The sequence below is a fragment of the Oncorhynchus tshawytscha genome, linkage group LG24 (assembly GCF_018296145.1).
Source record: "Oncorhynchus tshawytscha isolate Ot180627B linkage group LG24, Otsh_v2.0, whole genome shotgun sequence".
In the NCBI taxonomy this organism is placed as follows: domain Eukaryota; kingdom Metazoa; phylum Chordata; class Actinopteri; order Salmoniformes; family Salmonidae; genus Oncorhynchus; species Oncorhynchus tshawytscha.
The window spans coordinates 10788335-10811970 of NC_056452.1; the positions used below are offsets into that span (position 1 = coordinate 10788335).

The 23636-nt window shown below is 43.8% G+C and overlaps 1 protein-coding gene across 4 annotated transcripts in view; it reads left to right on the forward strand.

Moving 5' to 3' along the window:
* Window positions 1-23636, forward strand: part of adam11 (ADAM metallopeptidase domain 11) — a 52015-nt gene that overhangs the window by 19519 nt on the left and 8860 nt on the right. For 3 of the 4 annotated variants that reach the window (XM_042305302.1, XM_042305300.1, XM_042305301.1), the window contains 17 exons: window positions 304-370; window positions 827-960; window positions 5562-5636; window positions 9904-9975; window positions 10608-10774; window positions 11828-11912; window positions 12092-12182; window positions 12422-12573; window positions 12724-12795; window positions 13556-13648; window positions 13959-14039; window positions 17986-18036; window positions 18189-18252; window positions 18796-18901; window positions 19152-19271; window positions 20408-20567; window positions 20951-21065. In XM_042305302.1, the coding sequence (XP_042161236.1) occupies window positions 304-370; window positions 827-960; window positions 5562-5636; window positions 9904-9975; window positions 10608-10774; window positions 11828-11912; window positions 12092-12182; window positions 12422-12573; window positions 12724-12795; window positions 13556-13648; window positions 13959-14039; window positions 17986-18036; window positions 18189-18252; window positions 18796-18901; window positions 19152-19271; window positions 20408-20567; window positions 20951-21065 (1705 nt within the window). Of the gene's footprint in view, window positions 1-303; window positions 371-826; window positions 961-5561; window positions 5637-9903; window positions 9976-10607; window positions 10775-11827; window positions 11913-12091; window positions 12183-12421; window positions 12574-12723; window positions 12796-13555; window positions 13649-13958; window positions 14040-17985; window positions 18037-18188; window positions 18253-18795; window positions 18902-19151; window positions 19346-20407; window positions 20568-20950; window positions 21066-23636 lie in introns of those variants that run through there. The other variant, XR_002949362.2, reaches the window with a different exon arrangement.

Here is a 23636-nt window from a genome sequence, read left to right on the forward strand (position 1 = left end):
AAACCCATTTCATGAAGCGCCCGACGAACAATTCTTGTGCTGACGTTGCTTCCAGAGGCAGTTTGGATCTCGGTAGCGAGTGTCGTAACTGAAGACAGACTATTTGTACGGGCCTTGGCACTCGGCGGTCTCGAGTGCTGGACAGGGTGGCAAAAAGAGGGGGGGTGATGATCAGTCAATAACAGTTATAGCACTTCACCATTGTCAACCAATATGTCATAAGAATGGTGGGTACCCACTTTTTCTGTATTTACAACTATAATTGGTTCTAACTCTGTTGTGGCTCTGTGTGTACTACTGTAGAAGCAAAATGATCACGTGGTGTATCGAATGGCTGACCTGGACCTGCTACTGTCACTACAATGTCCAGGTAATAACCTTTAGCTGACCTTTAATAACCCATCTCTCCTCTGTGTCCGTCATCCCCTACCTTTTGCCTGTGTCTTTTTGGGGGTGCATCTCAATAGTCTAAATTGGAGTTTTCTCCTCGCCGCCTCCTTTCCTCTTGTCTCCAGTTCTAAAGCCTTAAAATACTCTGTTTTTTCCGTCTGTGTTAGTTTTTGCTCTGCCATAAGCTCCCCTGCTTCACTCACCTTTCCACCCGGCCTCCCTCCACCACACTGTCTGCAGGATATTGATTTCCTCTGTGGATCATTTGACAAAAATGAAAATGGCTTCATTGAGAGAAGGGACTGGTGGGTGTGCACTGCTCATATCACCTCTTCTCCCTCCTACCCTGTTCTCTCTCCTCTCATCCTCTTCTCTCTCCTCTTCTGCACTCCTACCCATTTCCCCCCTCCCTTTCTCTTTTTCCCCTCCTTCACAGGTTGCTCATTGAACAGCAGTGACACTGAAGGGAACTCTGTAAATGACAGTGACCCTGCTGGTGATGATGGTATCTTGTCGGAGCCGGAGGAGCCCATCTTCACAGAGGAAGGGTTGAGCCGTTCAAAGAGACAGGTGAGGAACTGATGTCCTGATAAGCTGGCACACACATACACTCATGCATGTGCGAACACATATATACACACACACACACACACACACACACCTGTAAACACCCACGGTTGCCACACACACAAAGCTACAGTGTTGCCAAATACACACTGCTTGCAGAGACACTAACTAAAACTGAGAACAAGCCAATAATGTAACACGACACAATGAAACAATACAGTCAATGTTTTACAATGCAACACATTTAATCTCACACGGAACACAATCAATTTATTATCTTTATGTGCTCACAAATATCCCTTGCGTATTGGCTGATGTGTAGCAAGAGTAGAATGCCTGAGTAACCAGAGCCAGCCACCGTTATATCACTTTCAGACACAGCGATTTAATAGCAGATGAATCGAGGCTGAAGTCAAAGTGTGGCTGCCCTTCTCAAGGACAAGAACTTGGGCTATAGAGTTTCATCTGCAGTAGCTGCAGTGCATTCCAGTATGGTTAGTAAGGGTATGTGTTCTCAACTGAGGTGAATACGGTTGCATCTGAAATGGTACTTTATTCCATATACAGTGACCAGGGCCCGGTTTCCGAAAAGAATGTTAAGGCTAGGTCCATCTTTAGAAACTTCGTAGGAGCATGGTTAAATCCCGAGACCATCTTGTTAACGTTGAACTTGAAAACACTCATCATCTAATGCCTGCCTCAGACCACTCGCAAGAACAGCTAAGTGCGTCGCCAGACGCTGTTTTTTTCCCCCCTCCCGTGTCACTTCACACCGGGGAGATCACTTGGATTGTCGGTCTCTCTGTGACCGCCGACGGCTTCAGAACGACGCTGACTACAAAATGCAACGTTGCCATTGTCTTTGCAGTTGACGTATAAAAAGATGCTCCCAATGAAAACCACGATGACTGCAATGAAGTATAAATATATAATTAAGTATCAAATATTTTTTCAACAACAAACAACAGCATGATGTTCTCCAAACACCCGGCAGGGCCGACATGCCAGTTATTCGCAAGAGGAAGCGACGCAGGTACAGAGGACGACGAGCCGGATGCCTCGTCAGGACCCGCAGAAGGTGGCGTAGGAAAGCTGTCGTTTACCGTCAATATTACTCGCCAACGTGCAATCATTGGACAATGAATTAGACAAGGTACGATCACGAATATCCTACCAACGGGACATCAAATACTTTTTCACGGAATCGTGGCTGAATGGCGACATGGGTATTCAGCTAGCGGTATATATGCTGCACCGGCAGGATAGAACAGCACACTCCGGTAAGACGAGGGGTCGGTCTGTGCATATTTGTAAACAACAGCTGGTGCACGAAATCTGAGGAAGTCTCTAGATTTTGCTCGCTTGAAGTAGAGTATATTGTGATAAATTGCAGTCCACACTACTTGCCTATAGAGAGTTCTCAGCTATACTTTCCGTGGCTGTTTATTTACCACCACAAACAGATGCTGGCACTAAGACCACACTGTCAACTGTATAAGGAAAAAAGCAAACAGGAAACCCCTCACCCAGAGGCGGCGCTCCTAGTGGCCGGAGACTTTAATGCAGGGAAACTTAAATCAGTTCTACCAAATCTCTATCAACATGTTAAATGTGCAACTAGAGGGGAAAAAAAATTCTAGATCATCTGTACTCCACACACAGAGACACGTACAAAGCTCTCCCTCGCCCTCCATTTGGTAAATCCTACCCCAACTCTATCCTCCTGATTCCTGCTTACAAGCAAAAATTAAAGCAGGAAGCACCAGTGACTGTCTATAAAAAAAGTGGTCAAATGAAGCAGATGCTAAACTACAGGACTGTTTTGTTATCACAGACTGGAACATGTTCCTGGATTCTTCCGATGACATTGAGGAATACACCACATCAGTCACTGGCTTCACTTATAATCAATAAGTGCATCAAGGACGTCGCCCCCACAGTGACTGTATGTACATACCCCAACCAGAAGCCATGGATTACAGGCAACATTTGCACTGAATTAAAGGGTAGAGCTGCCGCTTTAAGAGTGCGGGACTCTAACCCGGAAGCTTACAAGAAATCCCACTATGCCCTGCGACGAACCATCAAACAGGCAAAGCGTCAATACAGGGCTAAGATTGTATCATACTACACCGGCTCCGACGCTCGTCTTATGGGCTTGCAAACTATTACAGACTACAAAGGGAAGCACAGCCGTGAGCTGCCCAGTGACACGAGCCTACCAGACAAGCTAAATCACTTCTATGCTCGCTTCGAGGCAAGTAACACTGAGGCATGCATGAGAGCATCAGCTGTTCCGGACGACTGTGTGATCACGCTCTCCGTAGCCGACGTAAGACCTTTAAACAGGTCAACATACACAAGGCTATGGGGCCAGACTGATTACCAGGACGTGTGCTCCGGGCATGTGCTGACCAACTGGCAGGTGTCTTCACTGACATTTTCAACATGTCCCTGATTGAGTCTGTAATACCAACATGTTTCAAGCAGACCACCATAGCCCCTGTTCCCAAGAACACAAAGGCAACCTGACTAAATGACTACAGACCCGTAGCACTCACGTCCGTTCAAACCAACACCATTATCCCAGAAACCCTAGACCCACTCCAATTTGCATACCGCCCAAACAGATCCACAGATGATGTAATCTCTATTGCACTCCACACTGCCCTTTCCCACCTGGACAAAAGGAACACCTACGTGAGAATGTTATTCATTGACTACAGCTCAGCGTTCAACACCATAGTACCCTCAAAGCTCATCACTAAGCTAAGGAACCTGGGACTAAACACCTCCCTCTGCAACTGGATCCTGGACTTCCTGACGGGCCGCCCCCAGGTGGTAAGGGTAGGTAACAACACATCTGCCACGCTGATCCTCAACACTGTAGCTCCCCAGGGGTGCGTGCTCAGTTCCCTCCTGTACTCCCTGTTCACCCACGATTGCATGGTCAGGCACGACTTCAAGACCATCATTAAGTTTGCAGACGACACAACAGTGGTAGGCCTGTTCACCGACAACGACGAGACAGCCTATAGGGAGGAGGTCAGAGACCTGGCCGGGTGGTGCCAGAATAACAACCTATCCCTCAACGTAACCAAGACTAAGGAGATGATTGTGGACTACAGGAAAAGGAGCACCGAACACCCCCCCATTCTCATCGACCGGGCTGTAGTGGAGCAGGTTGAGAGCTTCAAGTTCCTTGGTGTCCACATCAACAACAAACTAGAATGGTCCAAACACACCAAGACAGTTGTGACGAGGGCATGACAAAGCCTATTCCCCCTCAGAAAACGAAAAAGATTTGGCATGGGTCCTGAGATCCTCAAAAGGTTCCACAGCTGCAACATTGAGAGCATCCTGACCGGTTGCATCACTGCCTGGTACGGCAATTGCTCGGCCTCCGACCGCAAGGCCCTTCAGAGGGTAATGTGTACGGCCCAGTACATCACTGGGGCAAAGCTGCCTGCCATCCAGGACCTCTACACCAGGCGGTGTCAGAGGAAGGCCCAAAAATTGTCAAAGACCCCAGCCACCTCAGTCATAGACTGTTCTCTCTACTACCACATGGCAAATGGTACCGGAGTGCCAAGTCTAGGACAAAAAGACTTCTCAACAGTTTATACCCCCAAGCCATAAGACTCCTGAACAGGCAACCAAATTATTACCCAGACTATTTGCATTGTGTTCCCCCCCCAACCCCTCTTTTACACTGCTGCTACTCTCTGTTTATCATATATGCATAGTCACTTTTAACTATACATTCATGTACATACTACCTCAATTGGCCCGACCAACCAGTGCTCCCCCACATTGTCTAAGCGGGCCATCTGCATTGTGTCCCACCACCCGCCAACCCCTCTTTTTACGCTACTGCTACTCTATGTTCATCATATATGCATAGTCACTTTAACCATACCTACATGTACATACTACCTCAATAAGCCTGACTAACCGGTGTCTGTATATAGCCTTGCCACTGTTATTTTCAAATATCTTTTTCATGTTGTTTTATTTCTTTCTTTCCCTACCTACACACACACACACACACCTTTTTATTCACACTATTGGTTAGAGCCTGTATGTAAGCATTTCACTGTAAGGTCTACTACACCTGTTGTATTCGGCGCACGTGACAAAAACACTTTGATTTGTTCTATTTAGCTACTTTGGAGGCTGCTGTCTGTGATGTGTCTCAACATATTTCATGATGTGTAGTCTAACGTGCGCAATGATGTCCCAAATTGTTGGTAATATCATAGGTTGTAATATCTCTCTAGAAGCTGAACTTTTGTCAGTGTTGTGAAATAATTATAGTGTTAAGGTACGTTTTGAATAGAGAAAGCTGATCCAAGAGCAGCGCTTCCCTTTCTTTCGATCCTATCAGTATTGACAAATGCTCCAACAACGCACTTGAAGACGGTTCTCTCTGCGTGGCGTTTTACATCTTCGGCCGTTGTAGGAAAGATGCTTCGTTAAAACACTCATATGCCTCATAAGTTCCATCGCTATTGGGAAACCGGGCCCCAGGGCCCATAGTGTGCCATTTAAGTTGTACCAGACTGAAGTGAAGCAGCGCTTTCTCTTGCCCCCCCACCCCACAGGTCAGACGAGGTCAACGCACAGTCCAGACTGAGACCAAGTACATCGAGCTGATGGTGGTGAACGATCATGACCTGGTACGTTCACGTCGACATACAGTGCCTTTGGAAAGTATTCAGACCCCTTGACTTTTTCCACATTTTGTTACATTACAGGAAGGATTAAAAAAAGAAAGAAATCCTCATCAATCTACACACAATACCCCATAATGACAAAGCAATAACAGGTTTTTAGAAATGTTAGCAAATGTATTAAAAGTAAAAAACAGAAATACCTAATTTATATGGTATTGTGTGTAGATTGAAGGTGGGGAAAAAACTATTTAATACGTTTTAGAATAAGGCTAAAATGTGAAAAAAGGGTCTGAATACATTCAGAATGAACAGTGGGCTAGGCATAAAGAGTACCTTCAGAATGTTTTCACACCAGACTGAATTTAAAATGGATCAAATTGAGATTGTTTCACTGATCTACAAACAATACCCCATAATGTTAAAGTGAAAATATGTTGTTTTTTTTTAAAGCTGAAATGTTTTGAGTCAATAAGTATTCAACTCCTTTCTTATGGCAATTCTAAATAAGATAAGGAGTAAAAATGTGCTGAAAAGTCACAGAATAACTTGCATAGACTCACTCGTGTACAATAATAGTGTTTAACATGTATTTTTTGATAGGTGGGTAAAAAAACAAAAAACAGACATTGAATATCACTTTGAGCATGGTGAAGTTATTAATTACACCTTGGAAGGTGTATCAATACACCCAGTCACTACAAAGATACAGGCGTCCTTTCTAACTCGGTTGCCGGAGAGGAAGGAAACTGCTCAGGGATTTCACCATGAGGCCAATGGTGACTTTAAAACTGTTACAGACTTTAATGGCTGTGATGGGAGGAAACTGAAGATGGATCATCTTTGTAGTTACTTCACAGTACTATCCTAAGTGACATAGTAAAAAGAAGGAAGCCTGTACAGAATAAAAATATTCCAAAACATGCAACAAGGCACTAAAGTAATACTGCCAAAAAAAATTACAAAGCAGTTCACTTTTTGGCCTGAATACAAAGTGGTTACTAGTCAAACGCTCTAACCACTAGGCTACCCTGTCGCCCCAAGTGGTAGTGGTGGTTGCATCATGTTATGGGATGCTAATCGTTAAGGACTGGGGCGTTTTTCAGGATATAAAAAAATGAACGGATTGGAGCTAAGCACAGGAAAAATCTGAGCGGAAAACCTAGTTGTCTGCTTTTCACCAAACACTGGGAGAAGAATTCACCTTTTCAGCAGGACAGAAAACCTAAAACACAAGACCAAATCTACACTGGAGTTTGTTACCAAGAAGACAGTGAATGTTTCTGAGTGGCCTGGTTACAGTTTTGACTAAAATTTGATTTAAAATCTATGGCAAAACCTGAAAATGGTTGTCTAGTATTGATCACCAACCAATTTGACAGAGCTTGAAAAATGTTGAAAAGAGTAATGGGCAAATGTTGCACAATCCATGTGTGGAAATCTCTTAGAGACTTACCCAGAAAGACTCACAGCTGTAATTGCTGCCAACTGACTTAGGGTGTTTTATTTTCCATACATTTTTACAAATGTTAGTATGTTTCTTCCACTTTGACACAGTATTGTGTGTGTTTATCATTGACCAAAAAAATGACAATGAAATCAATTTTAATCCCACTTTGTAACACAGCAAAATGTGGAAAAAGTCGAGGGGGATGTGAATACTTTCTGAAGGCAATGTACATCATTCTATTTTTATTGGAAATCGAAAAGTTAATTGAATGGCCACAACTTACTCGGTTCATGTTGTCATAGAGTGCACTGACAAGCCCTACATCAGTGATCAGCAGCTCCTGGAGAGCAGCACAACTGCAGTTTTTTTTTATCACACCTGATTCAACTGATGATGATCTGAATCAGGTGTGTCACTGTTGAGCAAAAAACCTGTAGCGGCTATTGTTAGAGAATTCCCAGCCATCTGGTGATTTTTCACTACCTATACGGTTCTCTATTTGAAATAGAAAGAAGAATCGATATAAATTAAAAAATTAGACATGTTAGCACAATGAAGGCTGAGCCCATGTGAGTGTACAAAGCTGGATCGACATCGAGTTAGCCATTAGACATGTAAAAAACAGAACGTAAGCAGAATCCATGTGGATGAGGGAAGGTAGACCAACAAGACGTGACTGGTCTGGGCCATATCTGATCTTCTGAAGGCTACTGGACATGCTCATGGGTTCATCGTACATAGACAACAGCAGGAACATTAGCTAATCAGTTATAGGCACTATTAGACCTGCAGTAGGAGTGTGCATGTCTGTGTGTCACGCCACCAATAGAATCTACAGTTTAAGTCGGAAGTTTACATACACTTAGGTTGGAGTCATTAAAACTTGTTTTTCAACCACTGCACACATTTCTTGTTAACAAACTATAGTTTTGGCAAGTCAGTTAGGATATCTACTTTGTGCATGACACAAGTAATTTTTCCAACAATTGTTTACAGACAGATTATTTCCCTTATAATTCACTGTATCACAATTCCAGTGGGTCAGAAGTTTACATACACTAAGTTGACTGTGCCTGTAAACAGCTTGAAAAATTATGTCATGGCATTAGAAGCTTCTGATAGGCTAATTGACATAATTTGAGTCAATTGGAGGTGTACCTGTGTATGCATTTCAAGGCCTACCTTCAAACTCAGTGCCTCTTTGCTTGACATCATGGGAAAATCAAAAGAAATCAGCCAAGACCTCAGAAAAATAATTGTAGCCCTCCCAAGTCTGGTTCATCCTTGGGAGCAATTTCCAAACGCCTGAAGGTACCACGTTCATCTGTACAAACAATAGTACGGAAGTATAAACACCATGGGACCACACAGCCTTCATATCGCTCAGGAAGGAAACGCGTTCTGTCTCCTAGAGATGAACGTACTTTGGTGCGAAAAGTGCTTATCAATCCCAGAACAACAGCAAAGGACCTTGTGAAGATACTAGCGGAAACAGGTACAAAAGTATCTATATCCACAGTAAAACGAGTCCTATATTGACATAACCTGAAAGGCCGCTCAGCAAGGAAGAAGCCACTGCTCCAAAACCCCCATTAAAAAAAGCCAGACTACGGTTTGCAACTGCACATGGGGACAAAGATCGTACTTTTTGGAGAAATGTCCACTGGTCTGATGAAACAAAAATAGAACTGTTTGGCCATAATGACCATCATTATGTTTGGAAGAAAAGGGGGAGGCTTGCAAGCCGAAGAACACCATCCCAACTGTGAAGCATGGGGGTGGCAGCATCATGTTGTAGATGGCATCATGAGGGAGGAAAATTATGTGGATATATTGAAGCAACATCTCAAGACATCAGTCAGGAAGTTAAAGCTTGGTTGCAAATGGGTCTTCCAAATGGACAAACGACCACAAGCATACTTCCAAAGTTGTGGCAAAATGGCTTAAGGACAACAAAGTCAAGGTATTGGAGTGGCCATCACAAAGCCCTGACCTCAATCCTATAGAAAATGTGTGGGCAGAACTGAAAAAGTGTGTGCAAGCAAGGAGGCCTACAAACCTGACTCAGTTACACCAGCTCTGTCAGGAGGAATGGGCCAAAATTCACCCAACTTATTGTGGGAAACTTGTGGAAGGCTACCTGAAACGTTTGACCCAAGTTAAACAATTTAAAGATAATGCTACCAAATACTAATTGAGTGTATGTAAATTTCTGACCCACTGGGAATGTGATGAAAAAAATAAAAGCTGAAATAAATAATTCTCTCAACTATTATTCTGACATTTTCACATTCTTAAAATAAAGAGGTGATCCTAACTGACCTAAGACAGGGAATGTTTCCTAGGATTAGATTGTGAAAAACTTGAGTTTAAATGCATTTGGCTAAGGTGTATGTAAACTTCCGACTTCAAAGGTATGCCCTAATGTCTGTGCCAATAAGAAAGGACGCAAGATTATGGTGGCCAAGGCTAGAAGGTATCAATCACTTACATAGAAGTGGGGTGACTATGTTATGTAAGGGTAAGACTGTATTAAAGCAAAGTACTAAGAATGGAGAGTCAGTTTTTCCATGGAGTTGCTCGGCTTTGCTACTTTTTGTAATAAACTCTATTTGAATTCACAATCTCTGGTATCTGAGAAATATTTGATTCAATATTTCCACGACACTACCCACGAGCAGGGATAAGGATCACTGTCCTACGTAATCAAATATTTGAGGTTTTGTTTGTTTATTTATTGTAATTGGTCAATATGGATATCTCTGTTTCTCCCCTCCCCACCCACCCTCTGCTCTTGGTCCTTCCCTCTGCCCTGTGCTGTAGTTTGTGCAGCTGCGTCGGTCGTCGTCGCAGACGAGGAACTTTGCCAAAGCGGTCGTCAATATGGCAGACGCGGTGAGAGCCGTCTGTCTCTGCACACATGCAGACACACACACTAGAGGTTGACATTACCTCGGGTTCATGCAGGTTCTGCAGGACTTCCTCAGGAATGGGAATGAAATCCTAATGTCAAGTTTGGGACAGGATCGACAGTCCTCAAAGGAACGGGCAGTACAGGAATAATTTTAAACATACTTTTTTTTAGGAGGACATGTCAGGGTTATAGAATTGTTGTTGGATCAGGACAGTACAGGAAAAAAATGGCAGTCCCGTGTCAACCGCTAACACACACACACACACACTCCATATCCACTTTTCCATTTTTATGTTTCCTTGTTTACTCTAAGATGTTACTGTCCGTATTGAACGTCAGGTTTGTATCAGTTGTGTTGATCATCTATCTAATGTACATCATAATCAGTTAAAATTGTGTAGTTGACAAATTTCTTTCAAATGAACTACTGTTCATTACATCATAGTGTTAGTGAAGTAAATCATGTGTAGTAATCTCTCATGGCAGCCTTAACATTCAAATGTTGACCAAAACCGAGTAGCTGATTTAGTTCTGGGTGCCAAGATTACATGAATAGTTGTTCTGGCAATGGTTGACTTAGTTGCTCATTGTCATCGTGACTCTTTGACCTCAGATCTACAAGGACCAGCTCAACACGCGGATCGTGCTGGTCGCCATGGAGACGTGGTCATCCCAGAATATGGTGTCCGTGGGCAATGACCCCTTGCTGACCCTGAGGGACTTTATGAAGTACAGGAAGGAGAGCATCAAAGAGCACAGCGATGCCACACACCTCTTCTCGTGGGTTCTCCCCTCATAACACTTGAAACCATACAGACACAATATAATACACACAATAGTCATATTGCCGGAATACCAATGTCCATTCTAGACTTCTATTAAATTCGGTGCTTGATTGATACTGCCTGACGTAAGTGGACAGGGGGAATGTCCAAAGCAACTGTTATAAGCATGTTATTCAGTGGTGTAAAGTACTTAAGTAAAAATACTTTTAAGTACTACTCAAGTAGTGTTTTGGGGTATCTGTACTTTACTTTACTTGACTATTTATATTTTTGACAACTTTTACTTTTATTCCTGAAGAAAATAATGTACTTTTTACTCCTTACATTTTCCCTGACACACAAAAGTATTGATTACATTTAACAGGACATAATTTTGGCACCTATCAATATAACGCTTTGTCATCCCTACTGCCTCTGATCTGGCGGACTCACAAAACACAACTACTGCGTTTGTAAATTATGCCGGAGTGTTGGAGTGTGCCCCTTTACTGTCCGTAATGAAAAATAACTTGAAAATAGTGCCATCTAGTTTGCTTAATATAAGGAATTTGATGTATAGCATTTACTTTTAACTTTGTACTCTTTCTCAAGTATGACAATTTAGTACTTTTTCTACCACTGTACTTAAGGACATTTTTAAACCAGATACTTTTACTCAAGTAGTATTTTACTGGGTAACATTTACTTGAGTCATTTTCTGTTAAGGCATCTTTACTTCTACTCAAGTATGACAATTGAGTACTTTTTCCACCACTGATGTTATTACACCCGTCTTAGTACATGTGACATGTACACCTATACAGTATCCCCTGCACATTGTAAATATGGTATTGGGACTGATCCTGTATATAGATTGTTACTTATGTTCTTCTTATTTGTTATTTTTATTTCTTGTGTGTTTTTCTTCTACCTTATGTTATTTTTAGTACTACATTGCTAATCATTACTGTGTTATTGGGTTTAGAGCTGGCAAAGGCATTTCACTGTTCTTGTGCACCGTACATTAAAACTTGATGATAGCTCCTGCTAATCCCTGTGTGTCCTGTAGGGGGAGGACCTTCCAGAGTAGCCGCAGTGGCACAGCCTACATTGGGGGTATCTGTTCCCTCACACGGGGAGGAGGAGTCAACGAGGTCAGGCCTTTTTTTGTTTTTACACTCATTGACTCACCCAACTCCACAAAAGAAGCCTATTAGGGCAGGGCTATTCCAATTCGGAGTACAAGACAAGTACAAAACCGCCTGTTTGGAAGAAGCTAAATATACTGCTTGTGTGTGCGTTTTCTCACTTGTCTTGCATGTGTGTGTTTTAGTACGGCAACGTGGGTCCCATGGCCATCACGTTGTGTCAGAGCCTGGGGCAGAACATTGGCATGATGTGGAACAAGGAGCGCCCTACGGCTGGTAAGACCTGCATTCATCCACTTCAATAACTTCTGTACACACTGTCACAGAAAATAGGACGCAACTCAACCTGGCGCAATGTAAACAGCATAGCAGCTTCTTTTCAAATTCAATCAAATGTTAGTTATTAAGCCCTTTCTTTTACATCAACAGTTGTCGCAAAGTGTGTAACAGCAAGTAAGAAGACCCTGGTCTTGTCCCCAGTCATGTGACATGTCCTTGATTCTCTGGCCCTATAGGGGACTGCAGGTGTCCCGACCCATGGCTGGGCTGCATCATGGAGGACACCGGCTACTATCTTCCTAGGAAGTTCTCACGCTGCAGTGTGGATGAGTACCTTCGCTTTCTCCAGCAGGGTGGGGGCAGCTGCCTCTTCAATAAGCCCAGCAAGGTAAGCTCTGGCTGCGGTTGGTTGGAAATGGTGCAGGGAAGGTGGTGGTGGAGGAAGTTCCATTCTGGGGAATGCCAGAAAACATTCAAACAAAGGCCTTGTTTTTGTTTCTCGTGTTGACTCTTGTCCCCCCTGTTGTGTTCCTTGTAGCTGCTGGACTCTCCAGAGTGTGGCAATGGCTTTGTGGAGGTGGGGGAGGAGTGTGATTGTGGATCCCATGTGGTGAGTCCTACAATAAAAACCCTTCTGAATGCTTCGGGTCGGGTGGCGCCTAGCCGAAATCGGTTAAACCGAACTAGCGTGTTTGCGTACTCCCTTAAAAGACCTTCGCTTGGGCCTCCCGCCTGCAGGCTGACTGACTGTGGTCGTCAGGTGAACAGTGTTTCCTCCGACACATTGGTGCGGCTGGCTTCCGGGTTAAGCGGGCGAGTGTTAAGAGGCGGGTAATTTTTCGGAAGACGCATGACGCGACCTTCGACTCCCGAGCCTGTCAGGGAGTTGCAGCGATGAGACAAGTTCGAAAATGGGGGGGGCCGAAGCCAGTATACACTTCCTCAAAATAGTCAGAAATAATCTAAGATAACTCAAGAAATCTGTCATTCGTTTTGTAGTTTTTCTGAGGAGATCTTAGTCGTGCAATTTTACATCCAACTAAGGTGTTTGGTGCAGTATATCTCAAGTGAAAAAATGTGTGCATGAAACCAAGTCGTCTATCGTAGAATTACATCACACTTCATTAAAGAATCCCTACTGTTGACCAATGACCAACAAAGGGGCATAGACGTCTGTGACCGAAATTCAATTATTTTTTTGTGTACATGAACAGCCTGAAAAACCATTGCTGAAGCCATTTTTTTTTTTTTTATCATCATAATATATGCACAAACTGTTCCGAACTGTTTTGAATGGGAAGCATGGCGACGCCTTTAGCCTCTGCGTTTAGTATTGTGTGTTGCTACAAGAGTGTGTGGTATGGTTGCAGGAGTGTGCGCGGAGCGGAGGAGCCTGCTGTAAGAAGTGCACCTTGACCCACGACGCCATGTGCAGCACTGGCCTCTGCTGTAGAGGTTGCAGGGTGAGTACTTACTCTTAAATACACCAGCATTACACTTGTACATGTGTCCACCACTAGGATGATTGTCTTGTTAACTTGTTGCAACTATACATTTTCCTATTATTATTATTATTATTATTATTATTATTACTATTATTATTATTATTATTATATATTTTTTTTAAACTTTAACTGATATCAGCCACAGTTTGATTGGCATTTCTGACTGAAGTTTTACGTTATTCTATGCAGTTGTAGTTTTCATGTACAATTACCGTCGCCTATACAATCAAATCGGTGCTGTGAAAATAGTGATGACTTTGTGTGACAGTACGAGCTCAGGGGGGTGACGTGTCGCGAAGTGACCAACGACTGTGACGTCCCGGAGACGTGTCCCGGAGACTCCAGCCAGGTGAGACAGCTAATATGCTAAGTCAGTGTTCAGGATACCCTCATTTTGTACACTACTATTTTACTCGCAGCGCAAAGCCAACGTGAATATACTGTACAATCCCACACACTGCTTGGTTGCAAAGTTTTACGTTTTGCAATAACCCCTAAAAAAAGTAAGCTCTTAGTGTGGGAACTTTTGTTCTTACTAGATGTGCATGTATATCCTTGTCAAATCAAATGGTATTGGTCACATACACATGGTTAGCAGATGTTAATGCTAGTGTAGCGAAATGCTTATAGTTGCCGACAGTGCAGTAATGTCTAACAAGTAATCTAACAATACCGTAACAACTACCTAATGCACACAAATCTAAAGGGATGAATGAGAATGTGTACATATAAATACAGTGGGACAAAAAAGTATTTAGTCAGCCACCAATTGTGCAAGTTCTCCCACTTAAAAAGATGAGAGAGGCCTGTAATTTTCATCATAGGTACACTTCAACTATGACAGACAAAATGAGGGAAAAAATCCAGAAAATCACATTGAAGGATTTTTAATTAATTTATTTGCAAATTATGGTGGAAAATAAGTATTTGGTCACCTACAAACAAGCAAGATTTCTGGCTCTCACAGACCTGTAACTTCTTCTTTAAGAGGCTCCTCTGTCCTCTACTCGTTAGCTGTATTAATGGCACCTGTTTGAACTCGTTATCAGTATAAAAGACACCTGTCCACAACCTCAAACAGTCACACTCCAAACTCCACTATGGCCAAGCTGTCAAAGGACACCAGAAACAAAAGTGTAGACCTGCACCAGGCTGGGAAGACTGAATCTGCAATAGGTAAGCAGCTTGGTTTGAAGAAATCAACTGTGGGAGCAATTATTAGGAAATGGAAGACATACAAGACCACTGATAATCTCCCTCGATCTGGGGCTCCACGCAAGATTTCACCCCGTGGGGTCAAAATGATCACGAGAACTGTGAGCAAAAATCCCAGAACTACACAGGGGGACCTAGTGAATGACCTGCAGAGAGCTGGGACCAAAGTAACAAAGCCTACCATCAGTAACACACTACGCCGCCAGGGACTCAAATCCTGCAGTGCCAGACGTGTCCCCCTGCTTAAGCCAGTACATGTCCAGGCCCGTCTGAAGTTTGCTAGAGAGCATTTGGATGATCCAGAAGAAGATTGGGAGAATGTCATATGGTCAGATGAAACCAAAATATAACTTTTTGGTAAAAACTCAACTCGTCGTGTTTGGAGGACAAAGAATACTGAGTTGCATCCAAAGAACACCATACCTACTGTGAAGCATGGGGGGGGAAACATCATGCATTGGGGCTGTTTTTCTGCAAAGAGACCAGGACGACTGATCCGTGTAAAGGAAAGAATGAATGGGGCCATGTATCGTGAGATTTTGAGTGAAAACCTCCTTCCATCAGCAAGGGCATTGAAGATGAAACGTGGCTGGGTCTTTCAGCATGACAATGATCCCAAACACACCGCCCGGGCAACGAAGGAGTGGCTTTGTAAGAAACATTTCAAGGTCCTAGAGTGGCCTAGCCAGTCTCCAGATCTCAACCCCATAGAAAATCTTTGGAGGGAGTTGAAAGTCTGTGTTGCCCAGCAACAGCCCCAAAACATCACTGCTCTAGAGGAGATCTGCATGGAGGAATGGGCCAAAATACCAGCAACAGTTTGTGAAAACCTTTGTTTTCTAATTTTGTCTGTCATAGTTGAAGTGTACCTATGATGAAAATTACAGGCCTCTCTCATCTTTTTAAATGGGAGAACTTGCACAATTGGTGGCTGACTAAATACTTTTTTGCCCCACTGTATATGGATGAGCGATGGATGGTATAATATACAGTATATACATATGATATGAGTAATGTAAGATGGAAACATTATTAAAGTGGCATTATTTAATGTGGTATTGTTCAAAGTGACTAGTGATCCATTTATTAAAGTGGCCAGTGATTGGGTGTCAATGTAGGCAGCAGCCTCTGAGTTAGTGATTGCTGTTAACAGTCTGATGGCCTTGAGATAGAAGCTGTTTTTCAGTCTCTTGGTTCAGGCTTTGATGCAACTGTACTGACCTCGCCTTCTGGATGGTATCGGTGTGAACAGGCAGTGGCTCGGGTGGTTGTTGTCCTTGATGATCTTTTTGGCCTTCCTGTGACATCGGGTGCTTTAGGTGTCCTGGATGGCAGGTAGGTTCCCCCCGGTGATGCATTGTGCAGACCGCACCACCCTCTGTAGAGCCTTGAGTCTATGTGGGTGGACCATTTCAGTTTGTCTGTGATGTGTATGCCGAGGAACTTAAAACATTCCACCTTCTCCACTGCTGTCCCTTCGATGTGGATAGGAGGGTGCTCCCTCTGCTGTTTCCTGAAGTCCACGATCATCTCCTTTGTTTTGTTGACGTTGAGTGAGAGGTTTTTTTCCTGACACCACACTCCGAGTGCCCTCACCTCCTCCCTGTAGGCGGTCTCATTGTTGTTGGCAATCAAGCCCACTACTGTTGTCGTCTGCAAACTTGATGATTGAGTTGGAGGCGGGCATGGCCACGCAGTCGTGGGTGAACAGGGACTACAGGAGGGGGCTGAGCACGCACCCTTGTGGGGCCCCAGTGTTGAGGGTCAGCGAAGTGGAGATGCCTACCTTAACCACCTGGGGGCAGTCAGTCAAAGTCCAGGACCCAATAGCACAGGGTGTGGTTGAGACTCAGGGCCTCCAGCTTGATGATGAGCTTGGAGAGTACTATGGTGTTGAATGCTGAGCTGTAGTCAATGAACAGCATTCTTACAAAGGTATTCCTCTTGTCCAGATGGGATAGGACAGTGTGCAGTGTGATGCCGATTGCATTGTCTGTGGACCTGTTGGGGGGGGTATGCAAACTGAAGTGGGTTTAGGGTGGCCGGTAAGATGGCGTCGTGGTCGGATTTGCCCGAGGGCAGGGGAGGGCTCTGTATGCATCGCGGAAGTTAAAGGAGCAGTGATCGAGTGTATTACCCCCGTGAGTACTGCAATCAATATGCTGATATAATTTAGGTAGCCTTGTTCTTAAATTTGCTTTGTTAAAATCCCCAGCTACAATAAATGCAGCCTCAGGATATATGGTTTCCAGTTTACATAGAGTCCAGTGAAGTTACCGGATGGCCGTCTTGGTGTCTGCTTGAGGGGGAATGTACAGAGCTGTGACGATAACTGACAAGAAGGTAGGTAATATAGCCGGCATTTGATTGTAAGGAATTCTAGGTTGGGTGAGCAGAAGGACTTGAGTTCCTGTATGTTGTTATGATAACACCATGAGTCGTTAATCATATAGCATACACGCGCGCCCTTCCTCTTCTCAGAGAGGTGTTTATCTCTGTCGGCTCGATGCATGGAGAAGGCCACTGGCTGAACCGATTCCGACAACATCTCCCGAGAGAGCCACGTTTCTTTGAAACAGAGAATGTTAGTCTCTGATGTTTCTCTGGAAGGTAACCCTTGCTCAAATTTCGTCTACCTTGTTGTCAAGCGACTGGACATTGGCGAGTAGTATACGCCACTCCGTTTTCCCCTTCTGCAGCGCTGTTGTTTTGGGTCGGCTTCTGTGATTTAGATCCATTGTCCTGGGTGGTGGTCCAAATAGAGGATCTGCTTCGGGAAAGTTGTATTCCTGGTCGTAATGTTGGCAAGTTGCCGTTGCTCTTATATTCAATAGTCATTCCCGGCTGTATGTAGTAAGGCTTAAGATTTCCTTGGGTAACAATGTAAGAAATAATACCTAAAAAACAAAAACAATATGGCATAGTTTCCTAAGGACTCGAAGCAGGGCGACCATCTCTGTCGGGGGCCATCTTGGTGGTAGGCTGCTCCTTGCTGGGATGTTGCCTACCATACTTTGACTATGTACAATTGAACATGTCAACGAGGCTAATTTATACACTCTGTTGTTCCTCTTCTGCAGTGTCCTCATAATGTCCACAAACTGGATGGTTACATGTGTGAAGCTGGCCAGGTAACTGAATCCAACATAAAGGCTTTAATGACCACATTTTTGTCTGGATCTGTCTCTTTTTTTTGTAGATATACAAATAATACTGTACCTCTAATACATATAATACTCTCTTGTACTCTCTCTCGATCTCTCTCTTCTTCTCTCTCTCCCAGGGTCGTTGTTTCGGAGGTCGCTGTAAGACCAGAGATGGACAGTGCAGAGGTCTCTGGGGCCACAGTGAGTAATAACAAAGATTATCTATATACTGACGATATACTGGTCTGACCGCTCTAACAATGGAAATTACCATCCAGGCTGTATCACAAACGGCCGTGATTGGGAGTCCCATCGGGCGGCGCACAATTGGCCCAGCATTGTCCGGGTTTGGCCGGTGTCGGCCGTCATTGTAAAATAATAATTTGTTCTTAACTGACTTGCCTAGTTAAATAAAGGTTGAATATTATACATATATTTTTAAATACAATAAAATAAAATATTCACCTCCATACATAAATCTCAACTTGGGCTGCTTTTCTACTTTTAATGTTACTGCCCTCTGCTGGATATGTCAGGAATTGCATGGCAGTGCAATTTATAGGTCCACACTCATTTATATTATAGGTCCTGAAATACTCACAGTTGTCATGATATAATTCACACCACACATTTATGATGATGATGCCATGACATTGCCATCAGTTAAGTACTGCAATAAAGTATAGCGAAGTAAAATAACATGGTGCTGCAAAATGTGTGTGTGTGCTTTTGCGTGTGTTTCAGACTCAGCCGACCGTTTCTGCTATGAAAAGCTGAACTCCGAGGGCACAGAGAAGGGCAACTGTGGCCGTGACGCCAGTGGCCAGGGCTGGGTGCAGTGCAACAAGCAGTGAGAGACCACAGACCTCTTTAAACCTCACACTTTCTTATGTACACCGTGTACCTCACTCTCAAAGCACACGCCATGTTTGACACATTGTCCTGGGCAGAAACTTCTCTCTCTCTCTCTCTCTCTCGCTTCCTCTCCTCTCCTCTCCTCTCACTCACTCTCTACTCCCTGCCCCTCTATCTCGCTTTCTCTTCTTCTTCCGCTCTCTTTCTCTCCCTCCCTCTGTATCTTTGTGTCCTCCCCCTCTCAGGGATGTGCTCTGTGGGTTCCTGCTGTGTACTAACATGTCTGCTAAGCCGAGGTTTGGAGATCTGCAGGGGGACCTCACTAGCCTAACCATCTACCACCAGAACAGATACCTGGACTGCCGGTGAGCCCGAAAGAGAGAGAGAGAGAGAGAGAGAAAAAGTGAGAGAGTGTGAAAGGAGGAGAGCAAAAACAAGTGTAAGTGACAGAGGAATGAGGTTGAGGTGAAAGTGAGAAGGGGAGAAGAGGAAGAGTGATAAAGGAGAGAAAGAGCGAGGTCAACTGATCCTGTAAGGAAGGAAAGGATGTGTGTTAAACAGACACCTCGCTATCTGCCACAGTGATCAAATAGGTTTGATGGACTGTTGTTCGAGTAACCTTACTGTATGTGTGCTTAAACATTTTTACACTCCTGCAACAGTAAGGATTTCTTGCAGTTGTGTTAATTCACATGATGTTCTCGTACACTGATTGCTTGCAAAGTTACTTTTATATTTCAAAATGCTACACTGATTGATGCTTGCAAAGTTACTTTTTCTGGTGATATTTCAAAATGCTAGTTTTAATATTTTTCTGCATTGAAGTATAAATATAACTGTGATACATAAATATTCTTAAATTAGGGTTTGTATCAATATGATGTCAAATGCACACTTTTACGCAGTCATGTGACTCTTCAGGCACCTCTAATTTCTGACAACAGATGAGTTAGATTAATGTGGTTGTCGATAGTAGGGTTGACCATTTGAAGATATAGATAGAGGGTTGACCAACTGTTGACAAATAACTTGCTGTGCACTCTCCCTGAAACAGTGAGCAGTTCTATCTTACTTTGAAGGGGATCCCGGTTCATTTCAATGCCTTGACAAGTCAATGGCACCTCCAGGATAGCGGCTTTTGTTCAAGATCATGAGATGGAAGGCCTTGGTAAGCAGTGGGATCAGACACCAACTGCAGCCTGCCAGTTAAAAAAAAGGAAGCTTACTTTTACATGTAGGCTATAATAACGGTAATACAAATTTGGTTGAAGGTCATGGAGAACTCATGGAAAAGGTGTATGAACCTGTAACAGTGAATAATCAGAGATCTCTATAGCAAAATGTAATTTGCGAATTTCGGTGGGCATAGTCTGATGGACCGACGTGGAGAAAGACAGCTCCTCCACCTCTTTCATCCCAAGTCGAGCACTGGACATACCAATATGATGAGCGTTGTTCAGTTAGTGGCCCATTCTAACCACCTGGTCCTGTGTTGGTTCAGTGGCGGCCACGCGGTGCTGGAGGATGGCTCAGACCTGGGCTATGTGGAGAACGGGACGCCCTGCGGTCCCAACATGATGTGCCTGGACCGCCGCTGCCTCCCCGTGCCCACCTTCAACCTCAGCACCTGCCCCGGATCCAGCATCTGCTCCCACCATGGGGTGAGTTGGCTCGACAATGTTGTGACATCACTTGGGGAGGTTTGGATTAACAATGTGTTGATCTGGGTCGTATTCATCAGTCACCAAGCAAAATAAAATAGAGGGACTGTCTGTACTTTAAACATTTTGCTATGGTGTGCCCTACTAAACACACAAACCTGAATTCAGAGTTGTTTGGGTTGAGTGTGTGTAGGATTTGTATCTCGATCGATACTACTAATATTGGTTGTTGTTCATGATATGTAACTCCTTAACTGTTCTGATAATGCTATTCATGTTAATTCACACAATGAATTCATTGATTGTTGATGAAGTCATGTTCTTGTGGTTTTGAAATGCTGTTAGATTGTGTTGTTATTTTTTATCGACCCCCCTCTCCCCAGACCTGCAGTAATGAGGTGAGATGTATTTGTGACACGGACTACACTGGGAAAGACTGCAGCGTCTATGACCCAATCCCTGACCCCACCCCTCCAGAGGGCCCTGAGAAATATAAGGGTTCGTACCTTGCCACTCCCTACATTAGTATACTATTTCCCTACATTAGTATACTATATCCCTACATTAGTATACTATCTCCTCCCTACATTCGTGTACTATGTCTCAAAACATCCCTGAGAATGTCTCAATGTCCATGAGGTGGGGATTATAATTTTTTTATTTATGATTACTGAAGAACACAGAGGGGGAAAAAAACTTTTTTTTGAAAGAATGATGTTTAGCAATAACAGTTTACCAATGCAAATGAATAGTGACTGTTCTATTATTCTAGTGCAGGCCTCAATGAAAGTTTTCAATTTGGATAACATGGAGAACTACCTTGAGAAGTGCTGGAAAATGAGCACGAGCACTGGCAACCTCAAGAAAAGGACTTTGGCATTGTGAAATCATGCAGAAGTCCCTTTATGAAACACACAAATGAAATTGGTGCAGTACAGTGGGAAGGACAGTAGATACACATTTGGAATGAGCATGTTTTGTTTTATTGGACAATTCTAGAAGCCCCAGTGAGGTTTTGGGATCAAGACATTGTTTCCTTCTCTGACTGAGGCAATTGAAACATGTTAGCTCAACATTTGAAAAGAGAGGAGCAATTAAATAAAGAAATCAAATGACATTGAGAGTGGATTTTAATTAGCTCGACTGGAATTGCAAATGACCTTTTCAATTCCACTTTCAACAAATGAAACAAGAAGCGGACAGTTTGATAGACAAGGCAGTAAAATCAGAGCTGAACATTGTACTAGGGGCCCATCCCCTTTGACAAACTTTTCGACGTCTTCCATACATACCCATTTGATCAAGCATTTTGATGTATAATTTAGATAGAAAATAAGTCACTGACAACATGACGGTTATATGTGAGTGCAATTTAAATTGTTGTTGTTAAAATTATACACTGCTCAAAAAAAATAATGGGAACACTAAAATAACACATCCTAGATCTGAATGAATGAAATATTCTTATTAAATCATTTTTTCTTTACATAGTTGAATGTGCTGACATCAAAATCACACAAAAAATGATCAATGGAAATCAAATTTATCAACCCATGAAGGTCTGGATTTGGAGTCACACTCAAAATTAAAGTGGAAAACCACACTGCAGGCTGTAATGTCCTTAAAACAAGTCAAAATAAGGCTCAGTAGTGTGTGTGGCCTCCGCATGCCTGTATGACCTCCCTACACGCCTGGGCATGCTCCTGATGAGGTGGCGGATGGTGTCCTGAGGGATCTCCTCCCAGACCTGGACTAAAGCATCCGCCAACTCCTAGACAGTCTGTGGTGCAGTCTGTTGGTGGATGGAGCGAGACATGATGTCCCAGATGTGCTCAATTGGATTCAGGTTTGGGGAACGGGCGGGCCAGTCCGTAGCATCAATGCCTTCCTCTTGCAGGAACTGCTGACACACTCCAGTCACATGAGGTCTAGCATTGTCTTGCATTAGGAGGAACCCAGGGCCAACCGAACCAGCATATGGTCTCACAAGGGGTCTGAGGATCTCATCTCGGTACCTAATGGCAGTCAGGCTACCTCTGACGAGCACATGGAGGGCTGTGCGGCCCCCCCAAAGAAATGCCACCCCACACCATGACTGACCCACCGCCAAACCGGTCATGCTGGAGGATGTTGCAGGCAGCAGAACGTTCTCCACAGCTTCTCCAGACACGTCTGTCACATGTGCTCAGTGTGAACCTGCTTTCATCTGTGAAGAGCACAGGGCGCCAGTGGCGAATTTGCCAATCTTGGTGTTCTCTGGCAAATGCCAAACGTCCTGCACGGTGTTGGGCTGTAAGCACAACCCCCACCTGTGGACGTCGGGCCCTCATACCACCCTCATGGAGTCTGTTTCTGACCGTTTGAGCAGACACATGCACATTTGTGGCCTGCTGGAGGTCATTTTGCAGGGCTCTGGCAGTGCTCCTCCTGCTCCTCCTTGCACAAAGGCGGAGGTAGCGGTCCTGCTGCTGGGTTGTTGCCCTCCTACGGCCTCCTCCACATCTCCTGATGTACTGGCCTGTCTCCTGGTAGCGCCTCCATGCTCTGGACATTACGCTGACAGTCACAGCAAACCTTCTTGTCACAGCTCGCATTGATGTGCCATCCTGGATGAGCTGCACTACCTGAGCCACTTTTGTGGGTTGTAGACTCCGTCTCATGCTTCCACTAGAGTGAAAGCACCGCCAGCATTCAAAAGTGACCAAAACATCAGCCAGGAAGCATAGGAACTGAGAAGTGGTCTATGGTCACCACCTGCAGAACCACTCCTTTATTGGGGGTGTCTTGCTAATTGCCTATAATTTCCACCTGTTGTCTATTCCATTTGCACAACAGCATGTGAAATTTATTGTCAATCAGTGTTGCTTCCTAAGTGGACAGTTTGATTTCACAGAAGTGTGATTGACTTGGAGTTACATTGTGTTGTTTAAGTGTTCCCTTTATTTTTTTGAGCAGTGTATATTTGAGAGAGAGTAGATGAATGTATAGTTGGACTCCAGTACCTATACATTGGACACAGAATAGATATTTGTGACAACATTTTTATTCAAAATTGCTAAAAGGAAAATC